This window comes from Panthera leo, chromosome F2 (assembly GCF_018350215.1).
Source record: "Panthera leo isolate Ple1 chromosome F2, P.leo_Ple1_pat1.1, whole genome shotgun sequence".
NCBI classification, from domain to species: Eukaryota; Metazoa; Chordata; class Mammalia; order Carnivora; family Felidae; genus Panthera; species Panthera leo.
In genome coordinates, this window is record NC_056695.1 from 29,170,225 (window position 1) to 29,192,775 (window position 22,551).

Below are 22,551 nucleotides of genomic sequence, written 5' to 3' on the forward strand. Positions count from 1 at the left end.
GGCTACTGTTCCGTTCTCACCATAAATCTTACAGAAGCTACACGTTTTAAATTTGTCCCATTGTCCCCTCATTTTCATTCTCATTTGCCTGTTACTAAAAGGACTCAGACCTTTCTCCTCATTATTTAACCTAAATGTATACACATACAACACAATCTTAGCATATCACATTTGTACTATGGATTTTTTTTTTTTTTAGTGGAGTGGGAGACCATTGTTACTGTGTGTGTAAATAGAAAGATTTGAAAATTTTCTTTATCTTTAATTGCCTGTGCCTAACTAACTTAAATATATTTGAAGAAGAGTTCAGTGGATTTGAGGTTTTCCTTTGCAGACCCTAGACTTGAGGTATATATCTACCACTGTCACATATGATTTGATATTTGTTTTGTTGCTTTCAAAGCTCTTTCAGTGTCTGATTTACATCATGGTGATTATCTGGGGATGGAGTACTTTCTGTTAAAGAGAATCATTGTTTTTAGGTCTCAAAGGGCAAAATGCCATAGTAATCTTATGAAATGAAATGGTTTTCTCTGTCTTTTTAGGTTTGGATTTAGTTTTCATTGGTTTTTACATTTACTTTTGTAAAAATCAGCATGCCTGTGTAATAACGATTTACTGATCTTTTCCCTCCTACTTGTCAACTGTTCAGTAAGAAAAGCCCAGAGGCAGTTTCTTTAAAGTATTAAGGGAAGATAGAATTTCTTAGCATCACTTTATTTTGGCTTAATTAAAAATTTTTTTTTTTTACAGTATTTATTTATTTTTGAGAGAGAGACAGAGCTCGAGGGGAGGAGGGGCAGAGAGAAAGGGAGATAACAGAATCCAAAGCAGGCTGCAGGCTCTGAGCTTTCAGCACAAAATCCAATGCTGGGCTCAAACTCATGAACTGTGAGATCATTACCTGAGCCAAAATTGGGCATTTAATCAACTGATCCACCCAGGTGCCCCTTGGCTTAATTTTTAATGTACAAGCCCTTGAAAGCAGTTCTCAAAAATTAGAACTACATTGTCTTTCCGTTGCAGGGATTAATTGTTTAATAGTATGTTGGGAACCCTGTAGTGTTTTTTAAATAAAATACATATATACACAATTTAAGGAATAAGCAGGTTTTTGGGGTAGTAATTGGCAAAACTAATCAGAGCCAAACCCATTCATAGTCCCACATATAATTGGAATGATTCAAAGAAAAGCACTCATACTGAACCACAATGCATTCATTAAAAAATAACATTACTGGCTATTATCTTGGCCAGCCCCCCCCCCCCCCCAGCTGAGTTTGCATCAATGGAGTAGGCGTATCATAAATTAATTTTTAGTAGTCTAATAATATGTTTTCAGTTTATCTCTTACATCTTAGAAAAGATTATTACGTTATGAGTATCACTTTGGTTTTGGACCTTGTTTAACTGACAAATTGGTTTAATCAGTGATGTGCTATATTTCAGTTGTTAAACTTTTTGCAACTTTTCAAGGCCTCTAGATCCAAACTCACTGAATGGCAGGAAATAGGGTCTTATGAGATTATTATGGTTCGGACATAATAAAACGAGCCAGGGGTTGGCAAATTTTTGCTGTAAAGGACCAAAGAGTAAGTATTTTTGGTTTTGCCAGTTATAAGGTCAGTGTCTGATTTACATCATGAAAGCAGCCATAGACAATAAACACAAGTGAACATGGATATGCTTCACTATAAAGCCTTATTGCCAACCCTTGGTATAGAGTAGTGGATCTTAATTTTGACTGCATATTAACATCACTTGGGAACTTTACAGACCATGATGCTTGGGTCTTTACAGTAGGGATTGAGTTAATTGGTTCTGTGATGTGTCCTGGTTGTTAGAATTTTTATAAGCTCTGTAGGTGATTACACAGTGAGCAAAGGTTGAAATCCACTGACAAAGAGGAAAGAGCCCAAATGGAGTTATGATTTGAAAATGAGCTGTGTATTTAACATTTAACTACAGTGTAACCATGATCAAATTAAACTCTTGCCTTTGGTTTCTTTATCTTTAAACTATGGTACTTATTTCTAGGATTATTAAAATTAAATGACAAAGCACACCTATCCTAGTCATCCTAGGTCCCCTTAAAGTTGAGACTATTGAGATTATTTGAAGTCAGTTTTCCAGTGCAGTGTACTTTCTACTAAATTCTACGAAGGATGGTCTTATTGGCCTCAGCTTGACCTTTTGTTTGAATATTTAGAAAGAATACTCTTTTAAGCAGCCCATTCCAGTGTATGATGACTGTAGTTATTAGGAAGTTATTTTATATTGAGCCACAATTTGCTTCTTATAAATTTCCTGATTCTTCCATTTTGAGTAGTATAATCTGAGCTTAACCTAATCTCTCCAAATCTACCTGATGACTCTTGAGATATTATAAATAATTTAAGTATTCCCCTGAAGTCCCTTTTTCTTCTAGGCTAAGTGCTATACCACCCACCTTCTGAATTCCAAACCTTTTTACCATCTTTCTTACAATTAACCCCCCCCCTTTTTTTTTTACCCAGAAATTGTGGTGTACAGAATTAACTACAACTCTTCAGGCAAATTCTGACCAATATAGAACACGGTGCATCTGTGTTTTATCAAGGTTAAGGCCCATCTCAAGGTCAATCAGCTAGTAAAAATAGAGGCAGGTTTCATGTTAAGGACTATCTCACAATAAAACTTTGCAATTAATGAACTAGTAGACTCAGTCTTTTAAAAAATTGGTCCCTTTTAAAATCTCAAACATTTTTATGAACTGTACCATCATTGGTTATACTTTGACTTCCATTTATTTAGAAATGGTGAAAATGTTCAGTGAAATAGTTTTAAATGAATTTAAAGCTCTATACATAAATATTGAAAAGTCCTAGTAAATTATATAGTCTACAAGCAATGCTTGACATATTTGGATTTGTGGATCCTTTATAAGAACTATGACTTCCCCCAGATTCTTAAGTCTACAGTTTGTAAACCACAGCTCTAAATATCTTCTTGCCACATAATGTTGAAGCTGGTGTTCAGATGCCTCATACAGAAAGGTTGTAAGATATTGAGATAAGATGTACCCACAAATATCAGGGATTTTATTTAGGTGGGTTTTTTTTTTTTATCTTAAACTAGCATGTTTGTTATTTGACTCACTAATGCAGTTTGCTTCAAATTATTTTTAATATAGGAGGATATTTGAAAATAGAACTCAGGAGGGGTGTCTGTGTGGCTTAGTCAGTTAAGTATCTGACTGGGGCTCAGGTCATGATCTATCTCACAGTTCATGAGTCCTCTATCAGCTCTGTGCTGACAGCTCAAAGCCTGGAGCCTGCTTCAGATTGTGTGTCTCCCTCTGTCTCTCTGCCCCTTCCCCACTTGTGTTCTCTCTCTCAAAAATAAACATTTGAAGAAAATTAAAATAACAAAGTAGAACTCAGGAAAGGTTAGAAACTTCTGTCATTTTTATTTTATTAAGGTTTATGGGATAATTAAAACTATTGGGAAAGACTAAATTCTAGGTAATAGGGAAAAAAGATGTCATTAATGAGTTAGTTCCTCTGCTAATATAAAAATTTCAAATACTTGTCTTGCTGATACACAGCCAGAAAACCAATTTCAGCCAAATGAAGTAGATAAAAATCTAAGATTAGAAATTAAATTGTAGGAGTAAAAATAATAACTAAATTATTTAACAATGTGTTCACAGAGCAAGTCAAGTGTTAATCCTATTTTTGATTTTTTGATGCTCTGGGACTATAAGGAACATGGTTTTCTGAATCTAGATTCTTCTGTTATTTCATTCACACTAGCAGGTTGCACCCATTGTAAATACTGCTTTGCTTGTATACACATTTAATTTATGCATGCATATAGACCACATTTTGTACAAACATTTTTTGAAATGACTGACAAATCAAAACAATTTAGCAGTAAAGAAATTAAGTGTGCTAGTCAAGGGTGTTAATATGGTTGCCCTAATTAAGCTTTTAATTGGCTCTAAGATACTAAGCCTCTCTCAAAAGGAGGAAACATGCCAGTTCTGGAGGATGACAAACTTTTCTGGTACTGAATTCTGAAAGGAATTTCTCCATTGGGGTTTTATATAGTTGATACCATGTAGCATAATAACCATTTCCTCTGTAAATGAAGCCGTAGATTATATAACCTGGTTTTTATCTTTAATAAAAGCTGATTACAATTCTGTATAGATGATTGATTTTTTTAAATGTTTTATTTATTTTTGAGAGAGTGCCAGCAGGGAAGGGGCGGGGAGAGAGAGAGAGGGACAGGATCTGTGAGCTCTGCACTGACAGTAGCCAGCCACCTGAGCCAAAGTCTGACGCTAAACCTACTGAGACACCCAGGTGGCCCTGGATTTTTTCTTAATGTATACAGGATGCAAGGTGATTTTACCTCAGCAAAGAATTTAACAGTTCTTTTAAATAATCTAAACGTTCCTTTCTCTCATCTGAACTTCTCAGGGAAAACAGCTTTACAACATTTGTAAATTTCTATTAATCCTTTACAAATAGAGTTTTAGCTTTAAAATTTCAATTTGCATATTTGCCTTTTGGTTAAAAAGCAAATAATTTTTGAGTATTTAGAAGACAACTTGGAGAACAGAATGTTCAAGCTAAATATCTTTCAGATACTTCAATGGGTCATGTTTGGACTAATGAATTATTCTATTTATATTGAATTCTTCAGAGTTTGCTACTAACCCGCACTTCTGCTTTTCTATGTTTTGGACGATAATAGGTATATGCATTACCTTCAGTCAGATGTTGCAGAAACTTTAAAAAAAAATTTTCTAATGTTTATTTTTGAGAGAGAGAGCACAAGAAGGGGCAGGGCAGGGACAGAGAGGGAGACACTGAATCTGAAACAGGCTTCAGGCTCTGAGCTGTCAGCACAGAGGCCAACATGGGACTTGAACTTACGAATGGTGAGATCATGACCTGAGCTGAAGTTGGATGCTTAACCAGCTGAGCCACCCAGGTGCCCTCAGAATCTTTTTTAATGTTTATTTTTGAGACAGGTTGAGAGTGTACATGCACCTGTGGGTGCGTGCGTGTACATGCAAGCTCGTGCATGCAAGGGAAAGGCAGAGGGAGGGACAGAGGATGTGAAGGAGGCTCTGCATTGACAGTGAAGAGCCTGATATGGGGTTCAGATTCACCAGCCATGAGATCATGACCTGAGATGAAGTCTGACAAACAACTGAGCCACGCAAGTGCCCCAAATGTTGCAGAATCTTAAACTGCTTTCTAAATGATTAACTTTTTACAATTTTGAAAATTGGCCATCACATTTGAGAGTCCTGTTTTGACCATGCTATATAAATTTATAAACTATTAAATATGTTTAAAAACCATGAAACTTGGCTTTATTTAAGGAGATGTGGGCTTTGGACTAACTTTTGCCACTTAACTGTAACTGGTTCTGATTGTATCCCACATAATGTCTCTAATGGGAAGAAAGAAAGGAAAATTTTGTAATTCTGAAATCTTGAAATCTGTAAAAACTACCCAAAGCTTTTTCTTAATCATTTTGGCAACAAAACTTGATTCTTAGCTGGCAGCAAAACCAGCTATTTATATCTTTTACTCATTTCTTTAAATGTGAATATTCATGTTTCTTTGCAGAAATACTGTTCTGATTATAGGATGCTACCCCTAGACACCACTGGGAGTATTGTAGTTATTACTTTTATAAAATCTGAAAATTGCTGCCTTCTACATCTTACTGTAAGTAGATAGATTGATGGATCTAGATTAGTTTTCTTTGTTAGGGGGTCCCAGATGTTCTTTAACTTTGAGGCATCCTTTTGGTTGAATGTGTTATGAAGGATGATCTATAAGTGATAATATCCAGTCACTTTTCTTCAGAAACTGTTACAGTTGGGTGTTAAATGATAGTTTGAAGGCCTGATGATCATTTTAAAAAGTAAATGTCCACCAGTAGTGAATGGATTATAAAATACACTAATCCATAAGAATCTTCCCAGTGTTTAATCTTAAAAGGACGATAGTAGATAGCTGTATGGTGGTAGGAATATTCTGCCATCTTTTTTCCCCCTTCTTTTCATCTGCCTAGTGTTCCTTTCCTTCCCTGTCTGCCGTATTTGTCCCAAGAGATGACTGTAGTTAGGATTATTACCAATAAGTTAGAAACCCTAAATAAATAGAATCTGTGTGGCCAGACTAGGTACTGAAGAAGCCTTGTAGATCAGTTACAAAGGCATTTTTGTGAGTTCTGCCTGAGAGTATCAGATTGTCTAAGTGTCAATCCCTGAGAGTTCTATAAAACTGAAACTTTGGTTTCTGACATAGTCTTAATATTTATTCTGGGGTGACCAGAAGGTCTTAAATCTTCATTCAAAGATTTACTCTCCAGAAAAGTTATCTTATAACCAAATATTATTTTTCTGGGATACCAGAATAGCTTTCCACATCATAACAGGAAATTTACTAGTAAATTTTTTAAAAATGTTTATTTTGAGAGAGTGAGCAAGCAGGGGAGGGGCAGAGGGAGAATCCCAAGCAGGCTCCAGGCTGTTAGTATAGAGCCTGATGTGGTACTCCATCTTGTGAGATCATGACCTGACTTGAAATCAAGAGGGCTGCTTAACTAACTGAGCCACTCAGGTGCCCCTGATAATAAAATTTCTATTTAAGTCCCCAAAAAAGTAAGTATCTTGTCAGATGACGTTGATGTCAAGATTGAGGATTACCTTACCTGGAACTTGTTCATAGTAGGGTCGCTGTAGGGTAGAAACGTACCCAGTGCATTGGAACAAATGTTTAAAATAAGTAGGATGAGCAGATGCAATGGGAGGTTCCTAACTGCTCAGAAGAGTTGGAGAAGGCTTCATGGAGAAGGCAATAGTAAGAACAGGGTCTTGTGTAAGCCTTTGCCAGAGGAGGGGGAGGTTGTTCAGTGACTACAACACGGCAAGAAATCAGGGTAAATAGGTAAAAGAATAGAAGGAGTGTAGTGGGAAGATGAGGTTGGGTAGGTAGGTTAGAGCAGATTGTAATTCTCTTTGTTTTACATGGTAAGTTTGTCGATTCGGTTTCAAAAATAGACTGAGGTAGTGAGAGGTTTTTAACTAGAGATTAGGTGTGTTTATATTAGCCTTTAGGAAAAAAAACATTTGGCGTGTGTTGTTCATGGATTGGAGTGGGGAGTGATCTGGGTAGACCTTTTAAGGACTAGTGAGGGCAGAAATAACAGCCCTAGTTGAGTAGTGCAAAGAAAAAACAGTAGAACTTAATCTAAGTAAAGATGGGGCAGTCACTTGAGTCAGTGGGGGAAAGGAAACTACTATATGTTGAGTCTCTATCCTACTACAGGAATTGTCAAGGGCATTTTATATGATACATTTATAACTGACTACTCTCCACTGAAAAGCAGAAAAAAACCTGATCACAATCAAGAGAAAAAAATTGTACCTGTTTATGAAAAAAACAGTTCTGAAACTGTCTTCAGAGAAGAGAAACTTGATGTTGATATATTTATATGAAAGTGGAATATATCTTACTGGGTCTCTTAAGAGTTTTTTGTACAGTTGAGTTAGTGACTTCCAAAACCTTGATTTCTGGAGCACCTGGGTGACTCAGTCGGTTAGGCTTCTGACTTCGGCTCAGGTCATGATCTCACGGTTCATGAATTCAAGCCCTGCATTGGGCTCTGTGCTCACAGCTTGGAGCCTGGAGCCTGCTTCAGAATCTGTCTCCTTCTCTCTGCCTGTGTCCACCTCATACTTTCTGTCTCTCTCTCAAAAATAAATATTAAAAAAAATAATAAATCTTGATTTCTGATGTTCTCTATCATTTCATTGATTTCAAGAATATCTGTCTCTTAAGACAAGTCTGAGTAAGTTTGTACCTGCTTCATGTTTGGAATTTTGAGACCCAGAAGAAAATTGTTGGGGAAACCTTCCAACTTGGTTTTGTTTATTTAGCATTTACAGGCAAGTGCCGTACCACTCCCTTTACCAGATGGTTTGGAAGCATTGCCTGCCGTGGTCCAAGAGAAACCTATAACGATAGGCCCCAAGATTAATCACACTTAATGACACCAGATTGATATTACACTTCACAGTTTACTCAGTATTTTCATTTACTGGTGTCACTTTTATTCATTAAAAAATTTTTTTAATGTTTATTTTGAGAGAGACAGAGTGCGAGTGGGGGAAGGGCAGAGAAAGAGGGAGACAGAATCTGAAGCAGACTCTAGGCTCTGAGCTGTCAGCACAGAGCCCGATGTGGGGCTCAAACTCAAACTGTGAGGTCACGACCTGAGGCAAAGTTGGATGCTTATAAACAACTGAGCCACCCAGGCGCCCCCTGGTGTCACTTTTCACAGAACTTTGTGAAGTGGGCAAACATTGCCACTCTTTTTTATGTGAGAAAAATGAAGTTGTGATTGTTATAAATTAAAGAGGGAGTAGAGACCAAGATTTTACTTTATTTTACTTTTATTTCTTTAACTATTTATTTTGATAGAATACTTGCAGGAGTGTGGGGGGAGAGGGGCAGAGAGAGGGAGAGCGTGAATTCCAAGCAGGCTCCTCACTGCCCGTGCAGAGCCCCACTCACAGGGCTCAGTCTTAATCTCACAACTGCAAGATCATGACCTGAGCTGAAATTGAGTTGGATACTTAAACGGAACTGAACCACCCAGGCACCACACCATTCTTTTTTTTTTAATCTCATTCTCTTTTCTTTGCTTGTTAATCTGATTTTCTGTTAATCTGATTTTTTAAAAATCCATGAATAAAATGTCATCTTTTTAAACATGCAAAAACATGGTTAGTCAGTTATTTAAAAATAAACCTGAAGAGAAAATTGCCTTCAAAGACAAAAATGTAATACTTACAAAGAACCACAATAGCTGATACCTAGGTACATTTAAGATTTTGGAAATGGTTTTATTAAATAAAGTTAGTAAAGCAAATGTTGATTTAGCATGGAGTGTAAAGTTTATTTTTGTTCATTTAGCAAAAAGTATAAAGTATCACTAGGAAACTAAGTTAAAGATGGGTGTACTTCTTCACTCGTTTCTAGCATTGCAGATTGTTGTTTTTTTTTTTTTTTTTTTTTTTTTTTTTTTTTTTTTTTTTGCCTCGTGTGCAGCAAGTCCATAGGTTTGGAACTTACATATTCTCGGGAGGCAATGTAATATAGGCAATAAATGTAGCACTCTGCCACTAGCTTATCTTAGGTTCCTCATAAAGCTGATAATATTTTTACTATTCTTCCATAAATTTGTAGTAAAATTTAAATGAGATACATAAAGGGACTTACAGACTTGAATGCGTAAAATCTGGTGTTTGGTTTGTGTGGGGGGTGGGGGGGGGAAGAGGTCTGTAGTTACCTGTTCACTGGAGAAAAAGCAGCTTATAGCCATTTGAATTCAATCATTTAAATTCATTCAGTCATTTGAATGATAATACATAGTGTACCTATACCTGCTGTAATTCAGAAAGATGGCTATCTTGTGAAACTGTTTTAATAGTTCTTTAAAAAAAAAGGTCTTTTGTTTGCAGAGATATCTTAGCCCTTTTTGCCAAGTTTAAATGAAAAAGATTTCAGTAGGAAGGTGGCGAATGTCCTAAAACCAAATATAGTAGAGTTTATTCTTTAATCCTATAGTTTTGGAGAAAAATGATGACCCAGAGTTACTGCTTTTGCTTGCTAGTGAAACAAAATTCATTTCTGTTTGAAGTGAATGGTTAGGTGCCTCCTATCCCATTCACATCAACTGATTAAAAATGATTTGCTAGGCAGTTTGGCTGCTTTTGAATAAGGTACCAGCATGATGTATTGATTCCTGAGTTAAACATGCTTATTGTCAACCTGGAAGAGCTTACCTATTCTAAGAATTTGTGTGTGTTTGTTTGCTTGTTTGTTTTGTTTTTAATGTTTATTTTTGAAAGAGAAACAGTGTGATAGGGGAGGGGCAGAGAGGGAGAGAGACAATCTCCTGAGCCATCCAGGCACCCATGAGAATTTGTTTTTGATATCAAGAACTAAGTAGTACCTTTTGAAAGAGATTTGATATTTGTAGCATGGTTATGATTTTGTTTTTGAGAAGAAATATTGTCCACAGAATATATTTGCCATCTGTTAAGCTTTCAGGTTGAGGTGTTCTGAGCTTAGGGTAAAGATCACAAATTAAATTCTAATACTTAAGAGGTAGAGTAGGAGACAGGAAATGTCTATTTTAAGAACTAGCTGAGGAAGCCTTCAACAAATCACTATAGAATGTTACATAAATAGAAACGCCCTGCCTGTATTTACAAACCCACTTTGTAGTGCCCTCTGAACAGGCTATATTCTTCAGAATAGTGACTTAAAAAAAAAAAAAAAAGATATTGGGGAAAGCTAGTACAGTTGTTTGAATAACAATTTAAATTTACTATTGAAATACATTCAGGTTTTCATAGGAAAACAAAGGCACTAGATGTCAGTTAATTATTTTCAGTTACTGGTTATGTTTTAATGTTACTGTACACCAGAAAACTGAGAAATTGTCATTTAAATGCCATTAATTAAACTAGTAATAGAGGTTGCAGAAGGCAGAATATTCAAACCAACATTTAACAACACTTGTTGAAAAGCATTTTGTCACTCATTATGACAATGCTGGGAAAATAAAACCTAACCAATATCCCTTCTCTCAAGGAACAGGTAAAGGAGTCTGTGTCTATTTCCTTTTCCTGCTCTGCATATGAAGTACTTGTTCATTCTCCTGACAGCCAACATTTACTGTAGGCAATAACTTCCTATTTTACTATTCCACCTTATGGAGAATATAAAAGCCAATAGATGAATGCCCTTAAGTACTTGTCTTCAAATTTATCTCTATATGTTGATTATCCTTTCTCTCTGTCTTAAGTACCCAAACATTTGCTTCTGGATTCCAGACTCCTCTTTGCAGTATTTCCTCAATATTTTTAACTTTTCTCTTAATTAGTGACCTCTTCATTTCAGCATTCAAAGATGTTTATTACTTTCATCTTTAAAAAAATAAACTCTTTCTCTATTTCTCACTATTCCCTTTTGCAACCAAATCTCTCAGATTGTATTATATATCATAATTCTTCATTTTCCATCCACAGCACAGGCCACTCTTGCTCTTTCTCCTTGCCCCACTGATAACACCAGTGTTACTCTAAGATCACTAGTGATGTCCTAGGTGCTCAGTATTTATTGAATGAAAGTAATGCACATTTCAGTCCTTAATCTTGAAGTTTTGGCAGCATTTCAGCATTGTCATGGTGGAGTATTTCTTGAAATACTCTTTTTCCACGGGCGCCTGGGTGGCTTAGTCAGTTAAGCGTCCGACTTGGGCTCAGGTGCCCCGTGTCAGGCTCTGTGCTAACAGCTCAGAATGGAGCCTGCTTCAGATTCTGTGTCTCCCTCTCTCTCTGCCCCTCTCCCTCCCTCCCTCCCTCCCTCCCTCCCTCCCTCCCTCCCCCCCACCCTCTCTCTCTCTCTCTCTCTCAATCTCTCACTCTCTCACTCTCTCACACACACACACACAAATAAACATTAAAAAGATTTTTTTTAAATAATCTTTCTTAAAGTCCTTTTATATCCTTTTCAAGTTTATTGAATGCTAGGATTCCTCAGCATATTGGTCATATTTTTTTCCTAATGGTCTCCTCTGTTTACTTCCGTGGTCTTATTTACCACATACGTTCTGACAACTCATTTTTATCACCAGTTGAAGCATCAAATCTGTATAGCCTTTGGTACTAAATTTCTTCACTTGGGAGCTTAAATTAAAAAAAATTAAAAGTTTGAGTGTTTGCTATTTACCAAAGAGCTAAGTACTTTTCATTTATCTAATTTGGTCCTTTGAGATAATAAATGAAAAGTGCTTAGTTCTTTGCCTGATAATTTCCCCGTTTTTATAATAGAACAGTTCTCAGTCTCTAGTAAGCATCAGAATCACCTAGAGGGCTTTTTAAAATGCAGATTTCTGGGCCCCAACCACCACAGTAACCTGATTCAGTAGGTTTGGGATAGGTCCTGAAAATTACATTTCTAGCAAGTTCCCGGATAATGCTGATGCTGCTGATTTAGGAGCCATACTTTGAGAACCACTATGTTAGAAAAGCAAAATAAGCTGCTTCACAACTGTCACACAGCTGGGAAGTGGCACAGATGAGATTTGGTCCCAGGCAGTATCTAGAGTTTACCCATTTAACCCCTATTCCTACTCCAAACCTATTATTAAATTACCTCTTTCTTAGGTATGTCAAACTCAGTATCTTCATAACTACGTAAGCCTCCAAAACTGGTCCTCTACCCACCAGAGTTTCCTAACTGCCTTTAGTATAGGCTGGAAATTTCCCTCATTACCTTCAAACCCTGCCTTTTCCATATTCAGTCTGTCACCAAGCACTATTGGTTCTTCCTCCACAAAGTTTCCTTACTTATCTACTTTCCCCCATTTGTTGTCAGTCAAGGCCACCATCAGTTCTTACCTGAATTTCTAAAATAGTTTACTAACTAGTCACCTTTTTGCCCTCTTTTAATTAATTCATATAATACCAGGATTTTTTTTTTTAAGGTAAATGAAATTAACACCTTGTTTAAAATCCTTCTTTTGCTTTTAGACTATAGGCCAGAATCCTGACCATGACCTGCAGGGCTCTATATGACCTATCTGCACCTGCTTGAGAGGATCAATATATACTCTTCTCTCCTTCATTATGCAAATACGTAATCCTACTGGCTTCTTAGACCAGACCATAAATGCCAGATCCATTCAGTGATTTGAGGTTTTATAACTATGCACTAGAACCATTACTGGGTGGAATTCCATTGTGTAAGTGTACCACAGTTTCATTTGCCCACCATGGAGTTTTTTGGTTTTTTTTTTTTTGAATCAAGTATCTGCTTATGTAAAGAGGAAGGATTTCTCTCTTTGTTATTTAAAATTTTTTTTTTATCTTGAGTGTTGGGAAGCTAGATCAGTAAGTATGGAGTGGTATTATCAAAAATGAATCTTGGGGGACGCCTGGGTGGCTCAGTCAGTTAAGCGTCCGACTTCAACTCAGGTCACGATCTCGTTGTCCGTGAGTTCGAGCCCCGTGTCGGGCTCTGGGCTGATGGCTCAGAGCCTGGAGCCTGCTTCAGATTCTGTGTTTCCCTCTCTCTCTTCCCCTCCCCCGTTCATGCTCTGTCTCTCCCTGTCTCAAAAATAAATAACCGTTAAAAAAAAATGAATCTTGGAAGTAGAGGACAGATTGTCCATAAAAAGTGGCATTTAAAAAATAAAAAAAAAATTTTTCAATGTTTATTCTTGAGAGAGACCGCATGAGTGGGGGAGGGGCAGAGAGAGAAGGAGACACAGAATCTGAAGCAGGCTCCAGACGCTGAGCTGTCAGCAAGGAGCCTGATGCTGGGCTCGAACTCACGGACCGCAAGATCATGACCTGAATGACCTGAGTCAAAGTTGAAAGCTTAACCGACAAAGCCACGCAGATGTCCCCAATTTTTCTTAAGTTTATTGAGAGAGATAGAGGCAGCATGAGCAGGAGAGGGGCAGAGATGAAAAGAGAGAGAATCCCAAGCAGGTTCTTCTTTACATGGGGCTCAAATCCACAAAACTGAGATCATGACCTGAGCTGAAACCGATAGATGCTCAGCTGACTGAGCCATCCAGGAGTGCCCAAAGTGGCATTTTTAGTGTTTATTTTTGGGGCTCCTGGGTGGCTCATTCAGCTGAGCATCTGACTTTGGCTCAGGTCATGATTTTGCAATTTGTGAGTTTGAGCCCCACATCTGGCTCTGCACTGACAGCTCAAAGCCTGGAGCCTGCTTTGGATATTGTCTCCCTTTCTCTCTTCCCCTCCCCTGCTTGCATTCTGTCCCTCTCTCAAAAATAATAAACATTAAGGGGCGCCTGGGTGGCTCAGTCGGTTGAGCGCCGACTTCGCTCAGGTCACGATCTCGCAGTCTGTGAGTTCGAGCCCCGCATCGGGCCCCTGTGCTGACAGCTCAGAGCCCGGAGCCTGTTTCAGATTCTGTGTCTCCCTCTCTCTCTGCCCCTCCCCCGTTCATGCTCTGTCTCTCTCTGTCTCAAAAATAAATAAACGTTAAAAAAAAAAAAAATAATAATAATAAACATTAAAAAGTTTTTTTGAAGTTTATTTTTGAGAGAGAGCGTGCGCGTGCACACGAGCGGGGGAGGGGCAGAGAGAGAGAGGGAGACAGGATCTGAAGCAAGCTCTGCACTGTGTATGACCTGAGCTGAAGTCGGACACTTAACCAACTGAACCAACCAGGCGCCCAATAAAAGTACCAAGAGGATGCCTTGATTTCAACTCAGGTCATGATCTCATGGTTCGTTAGTTCCAGCCCTGGGTCAGGCTCTGTGCTGAGGACGTGTAGCCTGCTTAGGATGCTGTCTCCCTCAAAATAACATTAAAAAAAGATAATGAATAGAACTATGAGCATTATATTTTTAAGCAAGGAGACCCAAGAAACTGTTTCAGTAATTCACTAATCCAAGAGAATGATGATGCCTGAATTAAGGCAGTGGTAGAGAAACAGAAGGGATGGAACAGATTTAAAAGAAATTAACAGATTGGAACCAAAAGTATTGGTATCATTAGTATGTCATTTACGCTGCCTTTCCACATCCTTTCCATGTATCAAGGTTAATTCTAAGGAATTACCTCTTCTCTGAAGCCTTGCTTTACTATTCTAGCTTTAATTGGTCTTTTTCATTTCTGAATCAATACAGAAACCATGTTTTACACACCTAGTACTTGGTACTAGCAGCAGTAGCATCTGTCATTGGATGCCAGACACCAAAACTCTAACACTTGACTTGCATTACCTATATATATCAAATCTGTGATCTAGTTGGAAGCATATGAGGAAACTGAGGTACTTGCTCACATAGCCAGTAGCCTAATTCACCCTGTCTCTAAAGCTTATTCATGTTCAGTACAGTGTACTCACTGTTGAGTGTGCACTTGTTCTTGTGGTTGAAAACCATGTCTTAACGATTTTGTACCTTAATGGCATTAAGCATATAGCAGGTATTTAATACTTACATATATTTTTCTATTTAGTGTTGCATAAGAAACAATACCAAGAAGGGAGTGGTGTTTTGATGATGGCTATGGTATGGTTGTAAATAACTGATTAAAATATCTCCTTTTCAGACCTGGATGGTGCTCTACTCTCAGGGCCAGATTGTGATAGGAATGTGAATACAAATTTATTGGCTGAAGCCGGCTCCAATCAGGATGGAGGTGATGCTGGTAGGTGCAGTAGGATTTTATTAGTAAGAGTATGTTTAAGAGGATTTAAAGATTTGGCATTGTTTGTGTATATGTTTAAGGACCTACTGCAGTTTCTTTCCTATCTGTCTGTCTAATCAGTTTATCTATTTATTTTTAAGTAGGCTCCACACCCAGCCAGGCACCCCTCAGTTTCTTCCCTTAAAGGAGAGTAGCTATGTTTGTGATAATGCTTTGGAAGCCTGGTGAACACAAATAGATGGGTGTTTCTTATTCTCTGTGGGAGGCATTTATTTAGAGATTTTAGAATTCTTAAATATCAGAATAATTAAGTTAATAGAGATGGTGGTTTCCTGCTAGTATATACATGGAATGAGAATGATAATTATCCAAATGGCTAGTTAATGTATTTTAATTAGCTTTGATATAAAATAATAGTATGATTAGTGATGGCAATACAAAATGTTAATTCTGAATAGTAATATTTCTATCATTTGAACTTTGGGAGAAGTAAAGGCAAAGAATCCATGAATATTCCAGAGAATAATGTGAGTCTGAGTAAATTAGGAGAGGGAAAAGCTTTCTTAACAGAATGCCAAGCTAATAAATACAGAATGATAGAATTGAAAAATACCCCACAGGAAACAATTCAAGATCATCCATGGATGTTAAGCCACTGTTGATGGGCTTATCCCATAATGACTGGGCAAAAGACTGTTGTAATAGCATATTCACATGGTCTTCATGTTATCCCATAGATTATTTCAGTTACAAAAAAGAAAAGATTTCTTTACAATAAAAAAAACAGAAATAACCTGCCTCTTGCCATAATGCAGTAGCAGGTGCACAACATCACCTATGCCAAAATGTTTAACTCAAATCTGATCATGAGGGAGATATCAGACAAGCCTACAGAAATCTAGCTACTCTGGGTTTTTTAAATGTTAATGCCATGAAAGACCAGCAGAAGAACCACTAGACTCCAGGAGACCAACCAAAAGGCATTATCAGTCTTGATAACATCAGGGTTCTAAAATGAGTAAAGGGGCATTTGGGGAACAGTTGGAAATTTGAATATGTAGTATGGGTTAAATGGTAGTTGGGCAATTTTAAATTTCTTGGATGCGATAAAGGTACTGTGGTTATGTTTGAAAAAGCTCTAGAAAATACATGCTATATTGAGGGGTGAAGTGAATTTCTACACATAAACATTTTCAATGGGGGATGGTCCATATAATCTTTTCAAAAAAAGTAAACCCTTGGTGTAAAGCCGTTTCTCTTAGGGGTCATTTTGATCCATGTGCTTTTTATGACTGAGATCAGCCTTTGTCTTAGGATTTGAGTTCAGAAAAACACTGCTTTCTTCTTAGTTTGCCATTATGGAAAAATGTACCCTGAAGGATATTATTAAACAGTGAGCACAGTTTTGAAGTAGATCTTTAATTACCTTAATGATCTTCCAGTGTATTGAATTATAAAGGCAATACCTTTGTCAAACTGCTCATATACTTCCTATAAATAGTAATTTCTACTGTTAAAAGAATTGGGACAGGTGAAAGAAGTTTGGGTTGAGGTTTTCTTAATTTGAATTTTGTATTCTAGATATGGTGTCTCTTGTCTGTTATCCTGGATGTTTATTAGATCTTTAGATTACCTAGAGAAATACAGAATTTCGAGTATTAAAAAGTTTTAATTTTTTTAAGTTAAGTATTTTGAGGAAGTAAAAAATAGTACGTGTGTGTTAGCATTCACTAGATACATTTATTCAATAAATAGTTGAAGGGTATATGCTTTGGACATTAGCAATACAAAGGTGAGTAAAACAGGCAAGTTCTTGCTCTCAGCTTTTTTGTACTGATTTCATCAAGAACTACAAGTCAAAGCTCAGGCTTTATGTAGAAGTGTAAAACTGAAAATTGATAGATTTGTGTTCACAGGCTACCACCCCCATCCCAGTCTCCACCCCCCACACACACACATGTACACGCATGATGTCTCACTTTAGGATTCTGAAAACTTACCCTTGAACAGAAGTACATTATAGTTTAATTATCTAATTGTCAATTCAGAAGTCTTTACGGACATTAAAAAGGTATAAAGGTATTCCAAGTATAAAACAATTTACATTAATAGAAATGAATTTTTTTTTAAGTTTATTTATTTTGAGAGAGAGGGGCAGAGGGGCAGAGAGTCTCAAGCAGGCTTGTGCTGTCATTGTAGAGCCTGATAATGGGGCTCAAACCCAAGAAAGGAGAGATCGTGACCTGAGCTGAAATCAAGAGTTGGATGGCTCGACCAACTCAGCCTCCCCTGTGCCCCGATTATAGTGAAATTTTAAACACCTTAGAGACCTTTTGCATTGTTGGTTAGTGATACTTTCAATGAAGAAGAAATATTAAGTTATTTTAATTTTTTTAAATGTTTATTTTTGAGAGAGAGAGAGAGAGAAGGAGAGCATGAATGGGGGACAGGCAGAGAGAGAGAGAGAGGGAGACCACAGAATCCAAAGCAGGTTCCAGGCTCTGAGCTGTCAGCACAGGGCCTGATGCAGGCCTCAAACTCCTGAACCATGAGATCATGACCTGAGCTGAGGTCGGATGCTTAACCGACTGAGCCACCCGGGCACCCCAAGTTATTTTAATTTTTAAGAGAAGTAGTATATCTGGCAGGTAGATACAGGAAAATAAATTTTTACGAAGTCCTTTTTAACAAGCATTGTTTTATATAAAGTCCATGGTTTTTGTGGGAGGAAAATTAATTACTGCACAAGTGAGTGAGTATTTAGCCTGGAAAGGAGTGTTCAGGCAGAGGAAAGAAGAGTTTAAGTGCAAAGGTCTTGCAGAGGGACCCATTTTCCCATGGAGGAACAGTACAAAGGCCAGTATGGCTGAAAACAGATTGACCAGGGGGAGTCGTTAGAAGCAAGGGCTAGAGTAGGTAAGGCTATGTAAGATTTTGGAAGTCTGGTTTTTACTATGAATGAGATATGGGTAGTCCTTGCAGGCTTTTGAGCAGAGCAGTGCCAGGCTCTGAATTAAAGTTCTGAAAGAATCTCTAATTGCTGAGTTGAGAGCAGACTGTAAGAGGGCAACATTGTGAGCCTGGATACAAACTCTGATGGCTACTGAAAATAATCCAGAGGCAAGAGTTGATGATTGATTGGATCAGTGTGGCAATAGCTATGGAGAATTCTGGATATGTTTACATTGCCACAGGATTCCTGGATTTAGGGAAATACATACAAATTCAAGAAGGAATCTTGTCCAGGGGTGATTGGCTGGCTCAGTCGGTGGAGCATGCAACTCTTGATCTCAGGGTTGTAAGTTCATTCAAGCAACCACATTGGGTTTAGAGATTACTTAAAAAAAAATCTTAAGAAGTAAAAAGGAATCATATCCAAAGGAGGTAATTTTTCTCTTAGCTAGTCTAAAGGTCCTCTGGCACAGATTCCTTAAGGGATATTGACTATTCTAATTCTACTTTCTGGATTTAAGGATGGAGTTAGAGAGGTTTTGATGAACTTCCCAAGAGGGCATTCAGTTACCTTGTCCAGTGTGTCTGAAACAACAAACGGGTGTAATAATGCGAGAACCTTGAATTTGTAATTTCCTTGTATTTATTCTTCATCTGTTTTTCTATACTGATTAGTCTTAAAAACAAGATTGTGATTATTTTGGGGACAATAAGGACACTATTCCATTCCACAGCTGGGCTTCAGGGCGATAGTCTCAAATGATATAATAATTAGGAGTAACAATTAAGAGTGCTGTTTTGAATGTTTGAAATACAGTATAAAAGAGCACTTTTCTTGTGGCCTCCATGCAGTATTAAATAGTATTTAGATTTATTTCCCTAAATTTTTCTCTACCTGTGGTTGAATTGTGTTTTAAATTTTAGTTTTCCTATTTCAGATGCCTGCCAATCAGGGTTTTATGATTAGGATAATAAATAATGGAAAAAAGTGCAATAAAGTATGCAGACATGTCAGTTTTAGACTAAAATGTAGACATTTTTATTTAGCTATTTATATTAAGCTTCTCTATCATAGTGCTCATAAAATATAAATAAATATTTTTTTCTTTTAATTCTAATAAGAGGTGTTTATTACCACCATTATATCAGAATGACTTTTCAATTGTATTAGGTACTTCACATGATTTCAAGTATGGCCTGATGCCTGGCCCTTCAAGTGATTTCAAGTATGGATTGCTACCAGGTACTTCAAATGATTTCAAGTATGGATTGATACCAGGTGCTTCAAACGATTTCAAGTATGGATTATTGCCTGAATCTTGGCCAAAACAAGAAACTTGGGAAAATGGCAAGTATTAGTCATCTAAACATCTACAGATTTTTTAAATTATTTTTAACAATTAAAAGCTTCCATATTCTGGGTTTTAAAAAAATTGAATAGTATGGTAGCCCTATAATAATCCCTGTTCTCAGGGATAGAGACAAGGTTTTGATAGCAAATTTTCTGTTTAATATATAATTGCTTTTTGTGTGTGTGTGTTTTTGTTTCGTTTTGTTTTGTTTTTATTCTCAAAGGTGAATCATCTCTAATCATGAACAAGTTAAAATGCCCTCATTGTAGCTATGTAGCCAAATACAGACGAACACTAAAAAGGCATTTGCTCATTCATACGGGAGTCAGATCATTTAGCTGTGACATTTGTGGAAAACTGTTTACTCGCAGAGAACATGTGAAAAGACATTCCCTGGTAAGTAACTTTAAATATAAATGATCTTTGAGATAAACTATATTTATGTCAGGGAAGTTTAAGATATTTTAACACTATTACCTGAAATTTAGGGAAGGTTGATATTAAATAAATTGCCTTAAACAGAGAATGTGATTTATGAACTGAACTTCATACAGAAAAACAAGGTATATATTCACTCATTGTTGAATGGGTGGTTTGAGTGGTTCAAATGCATTATTGTCTGTACTATCCTTATATTGGATTTTTCCCCCCTTCAATTAGGTGCATAAAAAGGATAAAAAATACAAATGTATGGTGTGTAAGAAGATCTTCATGTTAGCAGCCAGTGTTGGAATAAGACATGGATCTCGACGCTATGGTGTTTGTGTAGACTGTGCAGATAAATCACAACCAGGAGGGCAAGAAGGTGTAGATCAGGGACAGGATACAGATTTCCCTCGGGATGAAGAATATGAGGAAAATGAAGTAGGAGAAGCTGACGAAGAGCTGGTTGATGATGGAGAAGATCAGAATGATCCATCTCGATGGGATGAATCAGGAGATGTTTGTATGTCTCTAGATGATTAACTGACCTATACTCCTCAAGGATGCTGCATTTGGACATAATATGAATCGACAATTTGAATTGTTGAACTTGAAGGCTTGCAAAATATGGTACATGCTGGATGGTAGTTATGTTGCTGTGAAAACTGTAGGGTCAAAAAGCCTTATAGCAAAAAAAAAATTTTTTTTTATATTTGCACAGGACTGTACAGCAAACAACCTTGTGGTTGGATTACATGGAGTCCCATCTTCAGTCAGTTATCAAAAATATTTTTTATTTATAGGATATACAGTAACTATTTGGGTCCTATGAATATATAGTATGTGTCCTTAAAGAGCTTACATTCATGTGCCACTTTAACATGAATGAAGAAAACCCATTTATAAGACTACAGTGACAGCTGACCCAATTACTCTGTCCATCAAACCACTCAGGCTAGTTTGTACTAGTAGAGTTTTGTTTCTATTTTTATTTTTATTAATTTTATTTTTTTTAATACAGATTTTCAGTGAGGGGCCTTTTCAACCCCATGGGTTCTACCTTTCTGTATTTTTCCATTTTAATTTGCTTCATAACTTAAACCAAGTCTCTTCTAGTCTTAGGTATTATTTCTCAATTTTGTGCTGATGGGCATGTTTATAAGAACTGGAGAGGTAATTTATTGGAATGAACTAACTGACTTCCTCCATTCCCCCTTTCCTTTTTGACATGAATTTTACTACTTTACAAATGAAGAAATGATGTTGCAAAGTTAACATGGCGAAGTTGACAAATACCACTAAAATGATTATGATCTAGAAGTAACTTTCTCCTGCTGCTGTAATCGATAAATGGTTACTATATGACGTGACGTTTTCTGACATGGTATTCGGTTTTGGGTATCTGTTACTTTGGCACTATTCTGGTTTGCCTCTTTTTATTTTTGCCAGTGTACTATACCTCAGTCCTATATGAAAAGACAGAAATCTAATCGAAAGAAAAGTCGTCATAGAAACAATAAGGAAAATGATTTGTTTCCTAATTTGACCTCCATGTCCAGTTTGGTTAGCTTGTTATGCAATATAAGTGAAATATCAGGTTTTTATTCCTGTGCCCTTTTTATCATTAAAAATAACACAAAAAGTGCATTCTCTTTTGTTTGATACTTACTGGGATATTGAACGTTTTGAAATTATGATAGATCATTATTTTTTCAATTCCTCAAAGTTACTACATCTTCATATATAGTCTTTCTGGTAGTCACCATGATTCAACAATCTGCAAAAATCTTACAAATAAGATATTGAGAGGCTTTACAATTATTCTGTTAACTAAATTCTTCAGGGTACAAGGGGTGATGTATTAAGTTGAAATTGTCAGATTTATTTAGCCTAATGACAGATGAATTAGCTGATTGTTAAACTCACAGCAGCATTTCACATAATTAATATTAACATGCATGACATTTATCAGGAACATATTGTATATTATATAAGATTGAGGGATATCATATTTTCAGCTTTCTTTTAAATAGAAATTGAGTATATTTTCCTATTTTATATCAGGTCACTAAATTATGCTATTTGTGTGGAAAAAATTGCAAAGTATACTTTGACAGACATAATCCTTTTGGTGCTCCATCTGATCAAAGTTGAAAAGCTGATAGGTTTTCTAAGAGACAAGCTTTCTCATTGTCTCCGACTTCAGTACTATAATGGTTTAATGTTAGACATTGATGTTTTTGCTTGGATAAATCAAAGATATAAAATACAGTTACATGGTTAGATACATCTTTTGTCATCTAAACTTTATTGTAGTTTCTACATAATTGTAAAACTGACATGAATAGTTTGGTTTTGATTTTTGTTTAAGACTGAAGAGTACATCTTATTCTCAGTGTTCTAGACAAATGAGTATAATGTAATTCTGGTGGGGTCCAAAGTAGACGTTAGTTGGGCAAAGATACTATGAATGAAAAAGTATTTTAAACGTAAAATGTTCTGCTTTGTGAATATGTAAGTATAGTATAAAGATTTCTTTCATCC

The 22,551-nt window shown here is 36.6% G+C and overlaps 1 protein-coding gene across 2 annotated transcripts in view; it reads left to right on the plus strand.

The window, feature by feature from the left end:
- ZBTB10 (zinc finger and BTB domain containing 10) overlaps positions 1–21,078 on the plus strand; it is a 33,289-nt gene extending 12,211 nt beyond the window's left edge. For both annotated transcript variants that reach the window (XM_042923438.1, XM_042923437.1), the window contains exons 3-6: positions 15,182–15,280; positions 19,404–19,580; positions 19,808–19,980; positions 20,245–21,078. In XM_042923438.1, the coding sequence (XP_042779372.1) occupies positions 15,182–15,280; positions 19,404–19,580; positions 19,808–19,980; positions 20,245–20,550 (755 nt within the window). In that variant the 3' untranslated portion in view covers positions 20,551–21,078. The remainder of the gene's footprint in view (positions 1–15,181; positions 15,281–19,403; positions 19,581–19,807; positions 19,981–20,244) is intronic.
- The last annotated feature ends 1,473 nt before the right edge of the window (positions 21,079–22,551 follow it).